The sequence below is a fragment of the Arachis duranensis genome, chromosome 5 (assembly GCF_000817695.3).
Source record: "Arachis duranensis cultivar V14167 chromosome 5, aradu.V14167.gnm2.J7QH, whole genome shotgun sequence".
NCBI classification, from domain to species: domain Eukaryota; kingdom Viridiplantae; phylum Streptophyta; class Magnoliopsida; order Fabales; family Fabaceae; genus Arachis; species Arachis duranensis.
This window is the reverse complement of record NC_029776.3, coordinates 91922114-91941026: the sequence shown is the minus strand read 5'-3', so window position 1 is coordinate 91941026 and position 18913 is coordinate 91922114. Positions and strand designations below refer to the sequence as shown.

General features: G+C 29.7%; 2 protein-coding genes and 1 pseudogene across 2 annotated transcripts; 1 reads left to right on the top strand and 2 right to left on the bottom strand.

The window, feature by feature from the left end:
• Positions 1–433: 433 nt before the first annotated feature.
• On the top strand, positions 434–3603 carry LOC107490403 (cysteine-rich receptor-like protein kinase 44). Its single transcript, XM_016111177.3, has 5 exons — positions 434–808; positions 1494–1704; positions 1809–2046; positions 2125–2275; positions 3098–3603. Exons 1-5 carry the CDS (start codon positions 611–613, stop codon positions 3473–3475), a joined length of 1176 nt encoding a protein of 391 aa, XP_015966663.1. The 5' UTR covers positions 434–610; the 3' UTR covers positions 3476–3603.
• A 2319-nt stretch (positions 3604–5922) lies between these two features.
• LOC107490404 (40S ribosomal protein S7) lies at positions 5923–8279 on the bottom strand. The gene is made up of 6 exons (XM_016111179.3): positions 8142–8279; positions 7319–7401; positions 7151–7224; positions 6943–7066; positions 6340–6522; positions 5923–6232 (listed from the first exon to the last, which is right to left on the bottom strand). Exons 2-6 carry the CDS (start codon positions 7391–7393, stop codon positions 6113–6115), a joined length of 576 nt encoding a protein of 191 aa, XP_015966665.1. The 5' UTR covers positions 7394–7401; positions 8142–8279; the 3' UTR covers positions 5923–6112.
• Positions 8280–12150: 3871 nt separating this feature from the next.
• Positions 12151–14084, bottom strand: LOC107490356 (MYB-like transcription factor EOBI; annotated as a pseudogene).
• Positions 14085–18913: the final 4829 nt, after the last annotated feature.

The following is an 18913-nucleotide window of genomic DNA, read 5'->3' as shown; positions in this document are numbered from 1 at the left end:
ACTTCCAAATGTGAACAAAACATTGTTAGTCAACAAAAAAAACACTTTTAGCCACCATAATTTAAGCCACCAGAAATTTTTCCATATATATATATATATGCTAGAAATAGTCCTATAAACTAAACTAATATTCCTTTTTGTTTTTTTTTTCTTAGACAAACTAATCCTTTCACTTTCTCAAATGATTTATTGAAGAACGAAAAATAACAATTTTATACAAGAATTAAGAAATTTTTTTAGTTTAAGAAAACGTATTTTATTTTATTTTCAATATTTTATAAACTTAAAATTTAATAACAATGTAAAAATTTAAAATAATTAAAATATTTTTTTATTAAAAACTCAAAAAATAACTTTTAAATATTTTCAAGCGGATATTTAAGGTTGGTAGACTAGTAGTAGTTGAGTTTGAGTATGGTTAATGAGTAGGAAGTGACACACACAATTCATCCACGTTAAGCATTTGTGAGAGAATGAATCCATTTAAACACTCGAGACAGAAACAATCAAACAAATAAGCAGCAACAACAAAACGCGCTACGCTCTTTAAATCTTTACCGAACTTAACTGTACACTGTTGACTTACAACACAAAACGACGTCGTTTCCTGATGGGGTTCATCTCTATATTCTGCCCCTGCATGGAGACTCGTCTCAGGGGATCCGCCGCACCCTCCCACGATCCCGGCGACGGAGACGCTGCAGACACCTTCGATCTCTTCTTCGGCCTCCACACACTTCAGCTCGCCACGAATTTCTTCTCTGAGCTCAACCAGCTTGGTCATGGAGGCTTTGGCCCTGTTTACAAGGTACTCAATTTTTTCTTATTAATTTCTTCTCTCTCTTTCTTTTATTATCTCTCTCACACACACAAAATGAGGTTCCACACGTGAACGGTGAACATTTTGTTTCTGTTTTCCAATTAATTATTCGGTTTGATTATTCTTTTAAATTTGATTATTTCGATTAACAATTATTTTCTTAAAATACATGTGAAATGTACCAAAAAAAAAATCCATTACTAAATTAGTAATATAAAATATGATTTAATATGCACTTAATATATTTTTTTTTGTAAAAAACACGTGAAATATGTATAAATACAATAGCTCAATTAGGAACTAACTATCCTTTAACTAGCCAATTTTTCGAAATTATTTTTACTTTTAAGTTTTAATTTCTAAAATCTAAATTCTAAATCTTATATCTTAAATTCTGAAACTGAAATTTTAACCCCTCAATTCTAACCTTATACCCTAAACCTTTCATAAAGAAGAAAAGTTGGTTTGAAACAAATAGATAGGAACTGATTTTGGTGACATATTTTTTGAATTTAGGCAGCACTGTTATAAACAAAATAGATGAACAAGGCAACCTTGTGTCTTTTCCTTGCTTTGTACATGGTCTTGAATTGATATTGGTGGTTGGTTATTGCAAATTTTGTTCCGGGTCCTTGAGAGCTAAATTTTTTCATCTACTTATGCTTTCTTGCAGGGGTTGATGCCTAATGGCCAAGTAGTAGCTGTTAAGAAGCTTTCATTAGAATCAAGACAAGGTGTCAAAGAATTTACCAACGAAGTCAAGCTGTTACTAAAAATTCAGCACAAAAACTTGGTTACTCTGCTTGGCTGCTGTATAGAAGGACCTGAAAAGATGCTTGTTTACGAGTATCTGCCCAACAAAAGTCTTGATCACTTTCTGTTTGGTAACTCAATCAATGACTATTAAGCGCCGGTGAAGATGCGCTTGTTTATCCTTGTTTTTGCTTCTTGTTTTTTGGTGGTGATTTGTAGTCATAATAATTTTCAGATAAAACAAAGTCTTCATATCTGGACTGGACAACACGGTTTAGAATAGTTACAGGAGTGGCGAGAGGACTTCTCTACCTGCACGAGGAGGCTCCGGAAAGAATAATTCACAGAGACATTAAAGCTAGCAACATATTACTTGACGAGAGGTTAAATCCAAAAATATCAGACTTTGGTTTGGCGAGGCTCTTTCCTGGAGACGATACTCACGTGCAGACATTCAGGATTTCTGGTACACAGTGAGTAGATTCTATGCTCCTCTTTGTCTGTTATTCTGGTTCAGCCATCCTTATGGCTTTTGCATTTGATGAATGCAGTGGTTACATGGCTCCTGAATATGCATTGCGTGGATATCTATCCGTGAAGACAGATGTTTTCAGTTTTGGGATCTTGGTGTTGGAAATAGTTAGCGGGAGGAAAAATCACGACGTGCAATTTGGTGTAGAAAAGGCTGATCTCTTGAATTATGTAAGTTAATCATTTGAAACATGAATGCAAATTTAGTGTGGACTGATTATGCTCATGAACTATGATTTTTTAACAAGTCAACAATGAGCTTCAGTAAAATGCATATGTATATCAGGATATGCAAAGGATTACCGAATTGGGAAAGCGCATATGGGTTGTGATTCTTGTTCATGATGTTCACATAGAATATAGTGACCAAGCCGGAAGTTTTCTGCATAAATTCTTTTCACAGTTCTGCAGGATGATTACAATCGCTAGTTTCAAATAGCCCAATTTAACCATAAGGCTAAGGTTATCTACCCTATAATTCTAGGATTTTAGAACAACTAGACGTCCTTTAACTCAAATTTATTTAGTGAACAGAATTAAGCAGTTCATGGGGTCCGAGGAATACACAAATTTCTTATGCTAAGGCTAGTGCTCATCTTTTATATGGATATATACTCCCCTTGACAAGCCAATTTGCTATTCACATTGTTTTGCCATGGAAATAGTTGACTTTAAAAGTTAAAACATTACATTTGGTGTTGATTTTTTCATAATGACTCTTGTTTTACACCATATGTACTAAGTCATGAAGGTATACCTTTTGCAGACACACAAAAATCATGCATTGACATGGTAGCATAAAACATTGTGTTAATGTCAACTGGTCAATAGAATTTGTGTTTTATGGAATTGATATGTACATTAGATCCTTGTTTATTGGCTTATATAGGTATTTATCTAACAACAGCTTCAAAGCATAATAAATACTGTCCATCTAGCAATAGTACGTTACCTTTTATTTCAAACTTTTCAAATCCTTTACTGTATTTGTAGGCATGGATACTTCATCAGGGAGGAAAAGTTATGGATTTAATTGACCAAACTCTTGGTAGATACAACCCTGATGAGGCAGCAATGTGCATTCAGCTTGGATTGTTGTGCTGTCAAGCAAGTATAGTAGATAGGCCTGACATGAATTCTGTTCATCTCATGCTCTCAAGTGATTCTTTTACATTGCCAAGGCCAGGTAGACCCGGAATCCATGGCCGTGTCGGACATTGGACCACAACCACCACCTCTGCTTTTACCAATACTAATGCTAGTAGTGGAACCAAGGCTTCAGGAGGTAGTAGGGTTTCAGGAGCTAGTAGCTATGTGGAGGATTTTTCTAGGAATTCTATCTCCACTTCTTCTTTTGATGAAGGCAGATGAGTATAGTGTAATCAGTTACTTAGAGCTTATTTTTTTTGTAATATGATATTTTTATACTATTACTATTATAAACACAACTAAATAAGTCTGATCTTATATAAAAGAATGAGAATTGAGACCTTCTTCTATGCTGCTTTGAGCATTTTGGTGATTCATTAATAACAAGCTTGAAGGATCTTGAGGTTGTACTTACAATGAAGGGATTATTTTCATATTTTGAACTTGCATTGCATGTTTAATTGTTTATTGAACAAAGCTATTCAATCTTAACAAGGTATCCTTAGAAACAGAGTTTATGCAATGGATTTTATGACTAGTCACTTATCCACCGAAAAGTGAACTCAGACAAAACTAGAAATTAGTTGTTGGTTTCTAACCGACAAATATCTCGAGACCATAAAACAGAAAAAAACTATTAATCTTATGGAGTTTCGAAAGCATAAAGACAGATTGGAAAATAGTTGCTAAAATTTGTCATAAAAGAAATGCAAAGTTTATCAAGTAAAGCTATTCAATTTTTAGCTAGTTAACATATCTTTAAAATTGACGTGTATATAGTAGATTTTGTGGTTAACCTCTTATCCACCAAAAAGTGAATTCAGACTGACCTACAGATTAGTTGTTAGTCCCCAACCAATAGATATCCCAATACCATAAAACAGCAAAAGCTACTGAATTTTATGGATTCTCAAAAAGCATAACATTCTATAGTGGAAAATAGTTGCTGAAATTTGTCTCAAAAGATTAAGAATGTGTTTGTGGGTATCGTTTTTTTCTCTTTTTCTTAGGTTCCCAAATTTTTTCCATGCATATCAATTAAAAACATTTCGTAAATGGTTTACATATATATATATATATATATACACACACGAATTTAGTTAACAAATGTCCTTAAAGAACTAATTAAGATGAGGATTTTTTTTTAAATAAATATTTTATTTACCAAAATATATCATTTTTAGCAATTTTATGAAAATTCATCCTATCTCTTTATAGTGTAAACAAAATAAATATATGTAGTGTAAATAAAATAAACCATAATCGAAAAAAATGACATGTATATCTCGTTTTGTTTATACGGTAAATGAGATACATGAATAGTTATGACGTTTACAGTGTAAACAAGATACGTTACAATAAAATTTCAGTAACTATAAAAGTGGATATGTGGTTGTTAATTTTGTATCCAAATTGTCATATGAGAAATAGTAACACTGGGTGATATTTGAGTGCTATAATTACATTTTGTTGCGCATCCAGCGAGTAAGTTCTTTGTCTGAGAGCTGATACTGAGTAGCGTTGGTGGTTGCAAGAGAAAAGAAATCGGAAAGGTAGGATATAGACGGTTAGCACCGATGATAAATAGAGTCTTTGGGTTTTGGCTGCTTTGACTCCATAACGACGAACATGTGCGTCTAATGTTTGACATCTATGGAAGAATTATGATAGAATAAGTAATTGAGCTTTCAGTGGAGGTTGATGATATTGATAGCGGTGGATATGGTCACTCGAATTTTATGCAAAATGACCCACATCTTGCACCACCTCCAATACACGTTGCTAGTCCGAAAATATTATCCTCCAAAATTAGTAAACCTCCTCTTTATATTTTCTTATTTGCCTCTTTTTTTTTTCTTCTTTCTCTCTATTCTTTCCATTCTATATATAATTTATATCTTATATTATTAATTTAACAAATCAAAATATATTATCAGATATTTTATTATAATTAAAATAAATTTTTTTCTTAACTTTCAAAATTAACAAACTTTCTCTCGTTCTTCTTCTTTATCTTTCTCTCTCTTTTTTCATTCTCTATTTTTCACCTTTCTATTCTACAAAAAATAAAATTAACATAATATAATTTAAAAGATATATATTATTATATACATACATTTTATTTAATTTTACATTTTTATTATTTATCTTTTCAATCTATATTTTTATTTTTTAAAATTAATATTTAAAATACTTATTTAATTTTTTTAATCTATATCTTCTTAACCGACAAAAACTTGTCCCTTGCTACCTTTATGTAAAAATATGTAAAAATATTCCAGTGCTATAAATTTTTTATACCATAATCTATACCATTAGGACTAACATAGTTTTAAAAAATTTATATTCCCAATATGTTATTAGAAACTAAATACACTACTTATAGTTTCAAACATTTATCTACAAAAGAAATGCATAAAAATCCAAAAGAATTTTTAAAATTAGTAACTTTAAAACGTGTTAACAAAATTATATGGTGGTTAAAGACACCATAATGGCAGCAGCCAATGACAATGGTGGCCAACTCTGGTCACCCGAGGAAATGGTGGCTTCCCACTCGTGGTCAACAGACAGATGAGCAGCCAAAAATTGCTGTAGGTAGCAGATAAAACCTACTTACACTTACAAGTTTGCTTTCATTCTAAGACACAACTTATTAAAATTATAAATGGAAGAATTGTTTTTAAATTTATAATAGAAAAAAGTATTCAAATCCAACATTAACGAGAAACTGGTAATAGTATCTTTCTCAATAATACTAATGGAAACCCAGCATGAAAGGCATTTGAACAAAATTTTAACTAGTATCCACCATGTAAAATTGATTAAGAAATTCAAAACTACCAACAAAGGGAGAATCTAAGCCTCTTGTGCAGGGTAATCAAACACCACATCTTTGCCTGAAAGTTTCCTGTATACTGCAGCAAAAGTCTCCAACTTGTACTCAGTGTTGTTTCGTTCCTTGGGATCCAAGAAAACCTATCACCAAAATAGACAATTCAATAAAAATATAGATTCATTCTTTTTTTCAAGAGATTACATTCATTCACAAGTATTAAGCGTCTGATTCCATAACACAAACTTACCTTCATGATTGTCGACCCATCAACACGATACCTAACACGCTTCCCAACGATCTCAGCCGGCAATACAATATCCTCAAGCATTGCCTCATGCACAGCAGTGAGTGTACGGTTGCGAGGGCGCTGAACTGCAGATCCTTTCTTTGGCGGCCTCACTATCCTGCGGGTGGCAATCAACACTACATCCTACAAATTTAAGAACATTCCAGAACAAATAATTATAACCCCACCAAAAAAAGTTAATAGATAAGAGGCTATATCACAAATAGAACTAGTGGTATTATAAATACTAAAGAAAAAAGTAAACTTAATGTATCATTAAAAAAACTAGCAAGACAAATTTTGACAACTGATGATATTCTAGCTGCAATTTGGTTAAGCATAAATACAGCTTCTTAACATTAGATGACCAGAAATCTAGAAATGTTCCATGCTAAAATAATGAATAAATAGATTGCAACGAACAGAAAATTCAACAAAATTCCAAATCATTAATATTGAGTGGAGCACAGGAGAAGGTAAAGGAATGGACAATTTCACCAAGGAACAGTGGTAACAAATATCATACATCTTCCAAAACAAAGGTGTTGACTGTGTAGTGCGTACCTTGCCACTGAACTTCTTCTCAAGCTCTCTAACAAGTCTAACATGAATCTTCCGGAAACCTTTCCTTAATCTGAAGGGAACGTGGATAACAACAGCCTTTCGACCCCCAGACACATCAACTTGACTGCATATTAAAACCAGGGATACACATCAAGACTAAAACATAAATCTACCTCACAGAAAAACTACAAATAATTCACATACTTACACAGCTGAATTTATGTATAAATCTTTCAGTTCGCTTTTCAGCTCCGTATTGGTATTTTCAAGATCAAACAAAGCCTACAACAATAGAAGTTGAACAAAAGATTAATACTTGAGAAACTAAAACTGATAAGCAGCAGCACCGACAGCATATTTGTAAGCGAAATGAAACCTGTCCAATAGACTCTTCGAATTCAGTTGGCTCAACATCCTTATCTTTGTGGATCTTCTTCCTGAAAGTGTACATCTTTGCAACTGCATAAACATACAAAAATAGGAACTTTGTGAAGCTGTAGCTTATAGGTTGTTAATTCTGTTAAGTTCAATGTAAACATCTCCCAACAAGCAAGGCATAACAAGACCGCCACACAAAAAATAGCCCAACATACATACCACAAAAAAAAAATAAAACATAGAACTAACACATTAATCACACCTTCCATATCTATGTTGATTACATCTCCTACCATGTTCACCGGCATAACACACAGAACACAGCACAATCAAAGAGGAATAATTCCCTAATCCAACACATATTCTGCATGTCTTCAAATCTCATTCAAAGAATAAAAATCACATTTTTCATTCCCCCTCCTAAAAAGAAAGATTATCTCAAATTACATCGCCAGTATAAAACTATAAATACGGCATTACCGACATTTGGTTAAAGTTAATGGATTATGAAACATATATATAAGTAAGAATTGAGATTTATATTAATGGCAAAAATTTGATTCTCAGGTACAATGGTAAAACACACTGCATAGCTACAAATTATTCAAAGAGTAAAACTTAGATCCCCCAAGGCAAACTCAATATAACAGAATAGAACCATCGATTAATTCCCCATTACAACATTCACGCAAAAGGACATACTTCTATTTACTACAGATAAATCCTAAAAGACACCATTTTTATCGCAGTTTGCACAAATCAAAGCCAAGAGAACCACAGATTGCATCAGAGACTAATAAGGTATCAAGGTAAAGACTCGCCTCTTAAGGGTAGAAGCTCCTCCTGATAGATCCGCTACAAAGAGTAGGAGTGTTCACGCAGCTCAGATTGTAAACCCTAGTTTGAAGAATTTAGCTTTTAACTTATAAAGGTAAACCAAGGATTGAGATTGGATTTTATAGAGATGAACTGACGGCTCAGATTTAGTGAGGAAAGTATGCTTAGCCTAAATTTGAATAATCACTTTCACCTTGTATAATTAGCCTAGTCCAATTTTACACTGTTATTAACTTATTATTCATGGATTTATAAAATATTTTAAATCAATCTCCAAAAAAAAGAATATTTTTTAAATAATAAATTTAAAAATTAATTATTTTTAATAATTATATAAAATAATGAAAAGAGAAGATTTTGAAAGAGAGAAAAGAAAAATAATGAAAAGACCAAGGGTTTAAAATTTAAATATCACTTGTCCGTAAATTTAAAATAGATGAAGAAAAGGGGTTTGAAAGACTTATTATCCAGTTTTACAATTTTAGTCTTTATTTGAATATTACAGATAAAAAGTAAATAATAATACAAAAATTTATTAAAAATAAAAAAAGGTATTTTAAATATTATAAAACCATCCAATTTATTAAAAATAAAGATCTTGCATTTAATTAGAGGAAAAAAAAGATGATGTATTTTTTGTCAGAACTTTTTATTATGTTCAAATTTAAAAACATCAGTTTTTCATTCTTGCTGCTAAAGATACTTATTATTTCATAATTTTATGAACAAATTAAAATTAAAATAAAAAAATAAAAAATAAAAATAAGAAAACTGCAACCCAGCGTGGAAGAAAATTGAGCTAAATGGTTGCATGAATGAATGATAACATACTGCATCATAAGAATAAATAATATTAATAATATTCTAGTTGATGTCTATTAATTAGTTAAATATATAACAGAGACAAAATTTATTTTAATTCTTCAAGTTATATATATATATATGCATGAATCATTTTAAATTAGTTTCGGATGCAATCTACTTACTGTATGATCATATTTTCATCAATATATCATGTTAAATGACATGATGTAATTCAATAAAATATTGATGAGAAAAAAAAAAGATATTTTATTTTCTCAACAAAAGAAACCCCTAGAAATTATATTTTGGAATTCCAAACATTATATTAACCAAATATATTGAAAATTTTTAAAATGGTGTTACCTAATAAACACTCCTAATTAAAGGTTTGTTTAAGCGCTATTCTAAAAAAATATTTTTTTAAATGATATTTTTTTAAAAATCTTTTTATAAAAGTAAAAGTGATTTTATGTTTGAATATCTCATGTAAAAAAAATTATCTATCAATTATATTTAGGTAAAATAAGATAAAAATATTTTTTTATTTATTATGTAAAAAATATCTTTTTCTTAAAAAAATATTTAAAAAAATATATAAATTATAATTTCTCAAAAAAAATTATTTTTTATTTTTTTAATATTTTTATTTTTATTATTAAAAATTTGTCAAACACATTAAAAATATATATTTTTTTATTAATTAAATAGAGCCTAAGCAAGCATTAGATACTGAATTCTATCATTGATTCACATTGGTTGGCCTCTCAAATTTATGAATTTGTATACAAGTTACTAAAGGAAATATTCAGTTTGGTCTCTAAAGTTACACTCGAATCTCAATTCAGTCTTTAAAATTTTAATTATCTCAATTTAATTCTTAAATTTTTCAAATTTTAATCATGTTAGTCTTTGCGGTGGTTTCTGTCACAGAGTCAATTAAAAATTTAGGAACTAAATTGAGACAATAAATTGAGATTTTAGTATAATTTCAAAGACTAAATTGAGTATTTTCTCTAATTATATTGGTGGTTACCTTTAAAACAATCATTACTGTATACTCCTAAAGTGCCACAATTTATCCTTGTTCATCATGTTCCACATATCCATCATTGATCCACGTTGGTTGCACTCTCTCATTATTGGGAGCTCTTGACAATCGAAGAGATCATCCAACTCAAAATGTAACTCTTTTTTACTTTCTTTAATGTGTGACTAATTTCAACACTCCTTACACTTAACAGTACTAACATTTATTATATTTATATATTACATATATCAAGTGGTTACTGGTAAGCTTCAATAAAATATGTATGAACTTTATTTTTTTTTTACAAGAAAATATTTGTTGGTATTGTGGTTTTTGTGTTTTACACAGTTTACACTCAATTTTCCGATACGATAAATAGACTCATGAATATTGGCTCTTCTTAACTTTTTTTTTTTCTTTCTCAACTTAACATTAGGTTACAAAAATGCACTGATCCCCGAAGCAGAAAACACAGAACAATTAATTAGTAGACAAATGCAATTGTGTACAATAAGATCATAGAAAATCTTTATTGACATAAAAAAAATTAATCATCATATATTTATCTATATTGGTATATTTTTTTCATATATTTTTAAATAAAATAATCAAATATTAGAATAATTAAAACTTTTAAAAATAATATAATTAAATTTTTTTATAAATATTGTTAAGTTTAAAAAAATAAAAATAATAATTTAATGGTGACTAAATATTATAATTTTGGATCATCCAAAAATATGTGTGACAAGTGTGATTTTGTGCATGCCCAAATTAAATAAAATTACAATAAATAAGATCCAATAACACATATTTCATTCTCATGTGGCCCATGATAATTGGTACTGATTTCAAACCAAAAAAAAAAATATTTTCTTTTCTAGTTTGTAACTATATACTTCATGCTCTCCTCTGATTGCAATCCATGTGATTAATCCCTAAGTTAAGGAAAAAAGAGAAATTTAACAAGCAAAAAATGAGTGTTCAATAGTGTTCAAACATTTAAGAAAAAGTAAACCATAAATCTTGACATTGAAAAGAAAAGAGAGGGAAAAAAGTCAAAATTTGGAGCTAAGAAGCAAAATCATTTTTTTTAATTCAAAAACAAATAAAAAAATTATATTTTTGTATTTCCATTCTGATTTATTGAAGCTGACTTCCTTTTGTATGTACCATTTAAGTAAGAGGAGGAAAATAAATTAATAAAGATTGTCTTTTTCTGCTACAAATTAAATGTCAAAAGTAAATTTAGAGTCAAAGAATGGATGAATGGTTTTAATCTTTAAAGCCAAAAGAAAAAAGAGAAGCAGCTAGACAAAAATACATGTCAACTCTAATTATTGCTATTGTCTCGTCTTTTCTCTGCGTTATTATTCTGATATTTGGGAAAGAAGAATAAGTCAAATGTGTTCAACCAAACTCAAGTTTTGAAAATTTTACTATTCTTTAAAAAAGGTAAATAGCCAGAAGTTAAAGTAAAAAGAGTGAGAACATTGTTTGAGTCTTCATAACTTTCAAGCTTATCCTTCTTTTCCTTCATGATTTTACATTGAATTTTCTGTTCTTCAGTTTATCTTTTTTTATTTTTTATCAATGAAAAAAAGTATTATGTGAGGTATTAGAAAAGCGATTGAGAGAAAAGACAAAGTGAGTAATCTTGGAGAAAAGTCAAAAAATTATGTAAACTCTTTTGTTTGTACTTTGATAACGAAACCTAGAAAAATTAGTGATTATAATCTTTGTGAAAGATAGTAGAAATTCCATCACAGTTGTAGTGAAGACTAGATGTAGGCTACATTATACATAATGGTTGAACCAAAATATATGGGTAAGTCATTTTTTCCTCTATGTTCTTCTAATTCTGATTTATTTTGATATGAGACAAAATAAAATTGTCTTCTGCACAATTAATCCAGTAGACATCACAGCAACTCAGTACACTCAAAAATCTTTTGTTTACTCTATTATTGATCATTCGTTAAAAAACAAAATAAAATTGTCTTTTACATAATTAACATTGCAAACTCAACAACAATACTAAATTAAATTCAGTTTAAAGTCAAACTATATAAATTTAAAAAAACCATAAATTCAATCTCTTCTTTCTAAACCATCGATAACCTTCAAATATAAATATGTATTTATGTAAGATAATTGATTATTTATATTCACCTAACACTCTTAACAAAAAAAATAATAATAATAAAGCAAACCTTAACTTTAATTAATTACTGATTTTGTATACTCCTAAAGTGTGACAATTCATCCATGTTCATGTTCCACATGGTACATACAAAATCCTTGTCTAGCCAATTGTTATGTGACACTTGGCATTCCATATCGATGTTGAGTGCATCCATGTCATATGCATTAGTGATGTTATCTAAAGCCTCAAACTGAACCATGTTTGCCATATTTGTTGACTCTGTGAAGGACATGCATGATGATCCATTATTGTTGTTGTTGTTTTCATAATCTGAGTAATCCACACAATTTGAACTTGCACCATTCATCATACAAGAAGGTCTCTCACATGGAATTATTTGAGTTTTTGCTGGTGTTGGTGTTGCTTCTTCAATAAGTGATGGATATTGCTGCATTTGAGTGACACAATCAAGAGACATTGTTGGAATAATTAATGCTTGGTTTTGGTTTTGCTCTTGGTATGATTCTTTTGATTCATCAACAAATCTTGTCCTCCATAATGTGTCAATCTTAAAATACTTCACTTGTTTTTGGATCCTTGTTCTCCAGAAGTTCTTGATTTCATTATCTGTCCTTCCAGGCAATTGTTGTGCAATTTTTGATCACCTAATTAACAAATAATGAGCAAAGTTTAAGTGTCCAACTACAACCAAGTGTCAATTTTAAATTTTGGATAAGATTTATTACATATTCGTCAGGTGTATACTAAAAATCAATTAATAAATTAGTTATTTGTACATGATACAAATTGAAATATAAAATACATATTAAAAATAATAACACATAATATACTAAAATATAAAATACATATTAAAAATAAATTAAATAATATATATTTATATACAAATATATAATAAATAATTTAATAACTGATTTCTTTTTATATAACATCTTTTGTTTGTCTCTTCTTATGTGAAATAAAGAAATTTATTGTTAGGGGCTTTTTTATGACAAAATGTATGTCTTTATTTTTTTTCTTTTGACAAAAAGACTTTTCACATAAAATTAGATGCAATAATATTTGTATCCTGATAAATCATTCTATTGTCTTTAAAACTTATATTTTACTATTTTTACTTCTATCTTAAAATAAAAAAATGTTAAAATTTGTTACATTAATGATTCAATATCTCTTTAATATAAATTAAATTATATCCAAATATAACAAAAGAAATCTACGTATAAATAATTTTACTATAAACATGATATATAATAAAACTTAATAATATCGTCTAATTTATATAGTTAATCCTATGTTCTTATACAGTGGGATAAAACTTTGTTATTGTTGTTCATCAAACAGTGAAATTAAGTTGCCAATGAACTATAGTTCAAATAATATAGTCTTTCTATACTCATTTAGAAATCGCCGATTCGAATCTTTCTATTTTTGGTTAAAAAAAAAGCGTGAAATTAAGTAGCATATTATTAGTAGTGGCATATAAGTGAGTTTTGGTTTTGGAGGAAAAGAAAAGAAAACAAAAGGTTCTTTAAACAATGGTAAATGCACCTGTCGCCCCACTTTGAGTGGAGTTCAAAAATCAAAAGCTTTTCTTGTGGGGTTAAATTTCCTCTTTTCACATCTGGCTTTAGATAATTAAGCCACCTTAATCTGCAACTCTTCCCTGTTCTTTTTAACCCTGCTTAGAAAGAAAACAATGAAACTAATATTAATTAGAGTTAATTATTTGATTAATCTAATAATATTACCTGAAGATTTGGCCAGAAAATTCCATCTTCCTTCACCATGAATGGCAATGCACATTTTGAGAAGATCATCCTCTTCATGGGTCCAAGGTCCTCTTCTAAGTTCATTATCCTTATTATTATTATCATCTTCACTAGAGCAGCTAATAATGTTTTTATTATTGCTCTTTGAAGAAAAAGACATGGTTTGTGACTTAAATAAAGCTTAGAACACTAACATGCATATATAATATATAATAAGAGACTTTTAGAGGAATATAGAAAGAACCTAGACAGAATTATAAAGCAAATTGGCCTCTGCAAGATTAAGATTAATATTTATAGTTTTATACTGTTGTGTATGCTGATTTTAACATCTTAGTATGTAATGTATGACGTGTGTTTTTTTATTATAATAACGCCAATAAATTTTTAATTTAAATGTCATGTATATTAATATTATTACTTTTTGCTAATAATAAGGGTCTTACGAGATAAAGATACTATAGTTAAGGATATCATAAACAAGAAAGTTTTATGAAAAATAGAAGATAAATTTTTTATTTCATTGAAAAATTAATTTTTTTTCATTTACTCTTTTAATTAATTCTTTTAAAAATACTCTTGAACTAAATTCAATGGATATTTATATTGAATTTTTCAAAAGCATCCTTATCTTTTATACTGCCAATGCAAAATATGTAACATTTGTCTTGTCAAATTGAGTTGGAAATAGCAAATTTAGTTTAATGTAATGTAAATTTCACATTTCATCAATATTTAATAAAAAATAAATTAATTAAAATGACATTAGAATTTGTTTAAGGTGCGTGAAAATAACACGACTCTAATTATATACAAGGTTTCAGCATCTTACCCACTAGCTAGCTACTAGAAGAGTTATAAAAATGGAACAAATGTTAATTATAAAATAAACGTGATGCTTGAACCTTCACTAAAGTTGAATCTGTCCATTGTCAAATGACAACTCAATTAATTGAATTCGCAATTTATATTGGCCACTCAATAATCAAGAAAAGTCTCCTGTCTCCCCCTCGCTTTAGCTTGCAATCACTTCTTAAATGTACGAGACATGGATCTTTCAAATAGGGTTGGTGGGGTTAAATTGTAATGAACTAATTAATTATAGAAGGTGTATCTTTTTTTTTTTTTCAGGAAATTTTACTATTCTCTTTTGAGAGATGATGCTAAAATGACAATCTCCTTCCCTCTTTTATAATTTTTAAAAAACTTTTTTTTAATCTATTTCAAATTTTTTGTGTTAATTAATGTTAACTTTATCCATTTAAAAAAAATAAATTATTTTTTAAAAAATATTCTTTAACAAAATTTTTTTTGTCATTAAGTTTTGCTTATCAAAATATTCTTTAATAATTTGTATTTTTATTAATTAAATGATATTTTCACTAAAATATTTTAAAAAAATTTAATAATTGAATTATTTTTTCTAAGATATCCTTCAATAATTTTTTAATTATTAAATTATAATTTTACCAAAATTTTCGTTAACGATTTTTTTATATTTTACTATTAATTTTTCGTAATTTAATAATTAAAAAATTATTAAAGGATATCTTAGAAAAAAATAATTTTATTATTAAATTTTTTTAAAAAATATTTTGGTAAAATACAATTTCATCAATAAAAAATAATTTATTAAAGAGTATTTAGTAAGCAAAATTTAATGACAAAAAATACAATTTTTATTAAAGGATATTTTTGTAAAAAGTAATTTATTTTTGAAAAATGGATAAAGTTAATATTAGTTAACACAAAAAATTTAAAATAGATTAAAGAGTAGATTTCTTAAAAGTTATAAAGGAGAAAAATGTACATTTTACAAATAAAAGAGAGAAGAGTGTCATTTTAGCATATCTTAAAAGAGGGGAATAAAATTTTCTCTTTCTTTTAACCATATGGAGAGTGATGAAAGAAAAAAAAAAGAGAAAAATAGTGAGAGCGAAAAAAATGAGTACATAATAAAAATAGAAATTTAAAATCCATTAAAATTAGTTTTAAACGAGAGAACCTTTTTCTAGAAAACAGAAAAAAATATACAAAATGTATCCAAAATATAAGGATAAGAGAAAATTTCAAAAAATTAATTAAACCATAGATTTTTTACAATGTTTGTGGATAATATTCTACAATTGGTAAATTTATAATTGCTATAAAAAAATTAATAAAGAGGAACAAGTTATTGATGTATTTCTATATATAAAAAAAATAAGTGTATACTCCTCATAAATTTACTTTTGTTAGATACGCAATCGAGAATCACATATAGAAGACAGCCTATAACTTTTATGGCTATGTAGTAAGTATAGTATAATTATTAGTGTCAGAAACTAAACACAGGAGAAATGAAAATAAAAAACTGGGAAAAGAAAAAATTAGTTCCTGAGCTTTTATTTCGTGGATAAATTCATTCTTGAAGATCTAAAAATACAAAAACGTCTCTTACTATTCAAAACGCATGATGGATCGATCCTTTCGTGTAAAATGCTTCCCCAGACATAACGGAGATAGGTGATGTGTCGATTAGTTGGCGTTGTATCTGTTTATGTGGCGAGATGGGATTGTTAAGGAAGGTTTGTGTGTCCGTTGGGAAAAAAAAGTCTTGGACAAATAGATCCCTATGACTTAAAATGATAACGTTTGATAATGTTGACTGTAGTCCTTGCGTTTAAACATAATTTCAAACAAGCCCATATGAATCTCACACAATTACTTGATGTCCTAACATACATATGTATGATTTTTTTTCTCAAAAAAAAAACCTTTGATCTTCTCCAGTTCTTCATTTTCTGTTAAGGTTGCACCAGTGAAGCTACGCTGGTAGAGTTAATGGTGTCATTTATACTAGTAAGTACATTTATTGCGAAAGTCATTGGGTTTGTGCTTTCAAACGTTATTTGCTATGCATGTTGTAGGTTGGGGTTTCTGTGCAATGTAGTTAGTGAGGGACCTGGAAGATGGGTTATCTAGGTTTTAGGGTTTAGGTATTTCTCTGATTTGCTAATGTTTAGTGCTGATCATGATAGACAAGTTTGATAAAGTGGTCCCTATCTGAGTATTTTGTGCTGAACAATATTGCAGATGGATGATATTTTTGTGGTTCCTGTTTTTCATTACGGGGACTACTTCACAAGGACCCTTACTCGTGAGTTAGTTTACCTACAGGGTAAAGTTGAGAGGTTCCCACCGATAGATTTGGATTTTATAAATTTTGGTAATTTGATAATATTGTTCAAAAGACTGGAATATCAAGCATACAAAGAGGCATACTGGTATGATCTAAAAAGCAAGGATATAGAGTCAAAGTTTTACAAACATTAATAGCAATTCACAATAATCACAGTAGTAATATGGCAAAGTAATATAAGTGTATCTAAATAAAGTACTCGATTGATATATAAGGCAAGAATCAATAAAATAAAGCTCAAGGGAGGTTTACATTACCAAATAGCAACATAATACCTATCCGGGTAAATACCCTATCTAGTCCCTGACCTTTTTTCCAAAGGACAAAGCGCATTTTAATCATCCAAAAACTTCAACCAGGCCTCCATCTATCTATAAAATTGTACAAATCGACTCCTGTTCCTTGTTGATAAATGTGGCCCATATGACGTGTCCAGTGAGGTGCCAGGTATCAATATCAATTTGTTAAAGGGACTAAAAACCCCCTCACCAAAACTTAAAACCCTAACTATTCTTGGCTCGTGCTGCGGCTACCTTCCTCTTCTCCCTTTCTTTCCCCTTATCTGTTTTCCAACTCCCCATCTACCCACAACTGCTTTGTTCGCCGCCTGCATCCCCTTCTGTTTTCATCGCTGCTGGTTGTATTGCTTAATTTCTCCTCTGGTGTATGGTGACTATAAAGGCATGCCGAAGTTGCAGATCATAGAGTTCATGGCGAAGGTTATGATATTGTTCTTAGGGTTGATATACAGGGCATATAGATGCTGAGAAAGGTGTTGAAAAAGTTGGCAGTGCTTATTTTTCTGGTGGCAGAGAGTGAGGCAGCGATGGTGGAGAGGCTAATAGATCAAAAGACGGAGACAGTGGACTTGCTGCTTGTGAGGATAGCGACAGCAAAGAAAGAGGTGAAGTACGTGAAGAATTTTTATTATTTTGTGGTGAATGCGCACGAGAAGCTTAATAATGTGGTGAAGCTTATAGAGTCTATTATTAATGCTAAGAAAGCTAGGGTTATACAGAGGAGTGCTGTCATATAGGTATTATTACTTTTTACTAAGCAAATATGCAATGCTTGCTTTCTTGCTTGTGTTTTGTGTTACTAATATTGTGATTCCCATGTTATGTGAATTTCAGAATGCACCATAAAAATTTGTAAAGTTTGATCTATTGTAATTTCGCTATGTTAGGGATTGGATTTTCTATAGTGAGCTCAATGAGTTGTTTGCACAGGTTGTAAAGGTGTATGTATGATTCATTGATGGTGGTTCTAGAGATGGCATGATGGAAGAAGAAAAAAAGAAGAGGAGGAAGAGGAAAGGAAGAGGAAGAAGAAAAGAGAGGTTGGTTCGATGATGGTGGTGCTGCAGTAATGATCATGAAGGTGAAGTTTGATGATGATAGTGATGGAGATGATGGTGGCCGAAGAGAAATGAGAAGAAGAAGAGGAAGAAAAGGGGGAAGAGGAGGAGAGTTTTTTTTTTTTGCGAGGGAGTTTTTAATCTCTTTAACAAATTGGTATTGATACATGCCACTGTGACATGACACATCAGATCTCACCAAACACGTCAGATGAGCCACCGTTTATCAACTGGGAATAGGGGTCGATTTGTACAATTTTTTAGATGGATGATAGCCTGGTTGAAGTGCGCTTTGTGCCTCGAGAAAAAGGTCAGGGGCCGGATAGGACATTTACTCTACCTATTCTTTTCTTACACTCTAATTCCCTTTTTATATCACAACCCATATTCCAATCTGTTGTAACTAACTCTGACCTCAACACAGGCTAATAATTCTCTGTGACGCACTCCT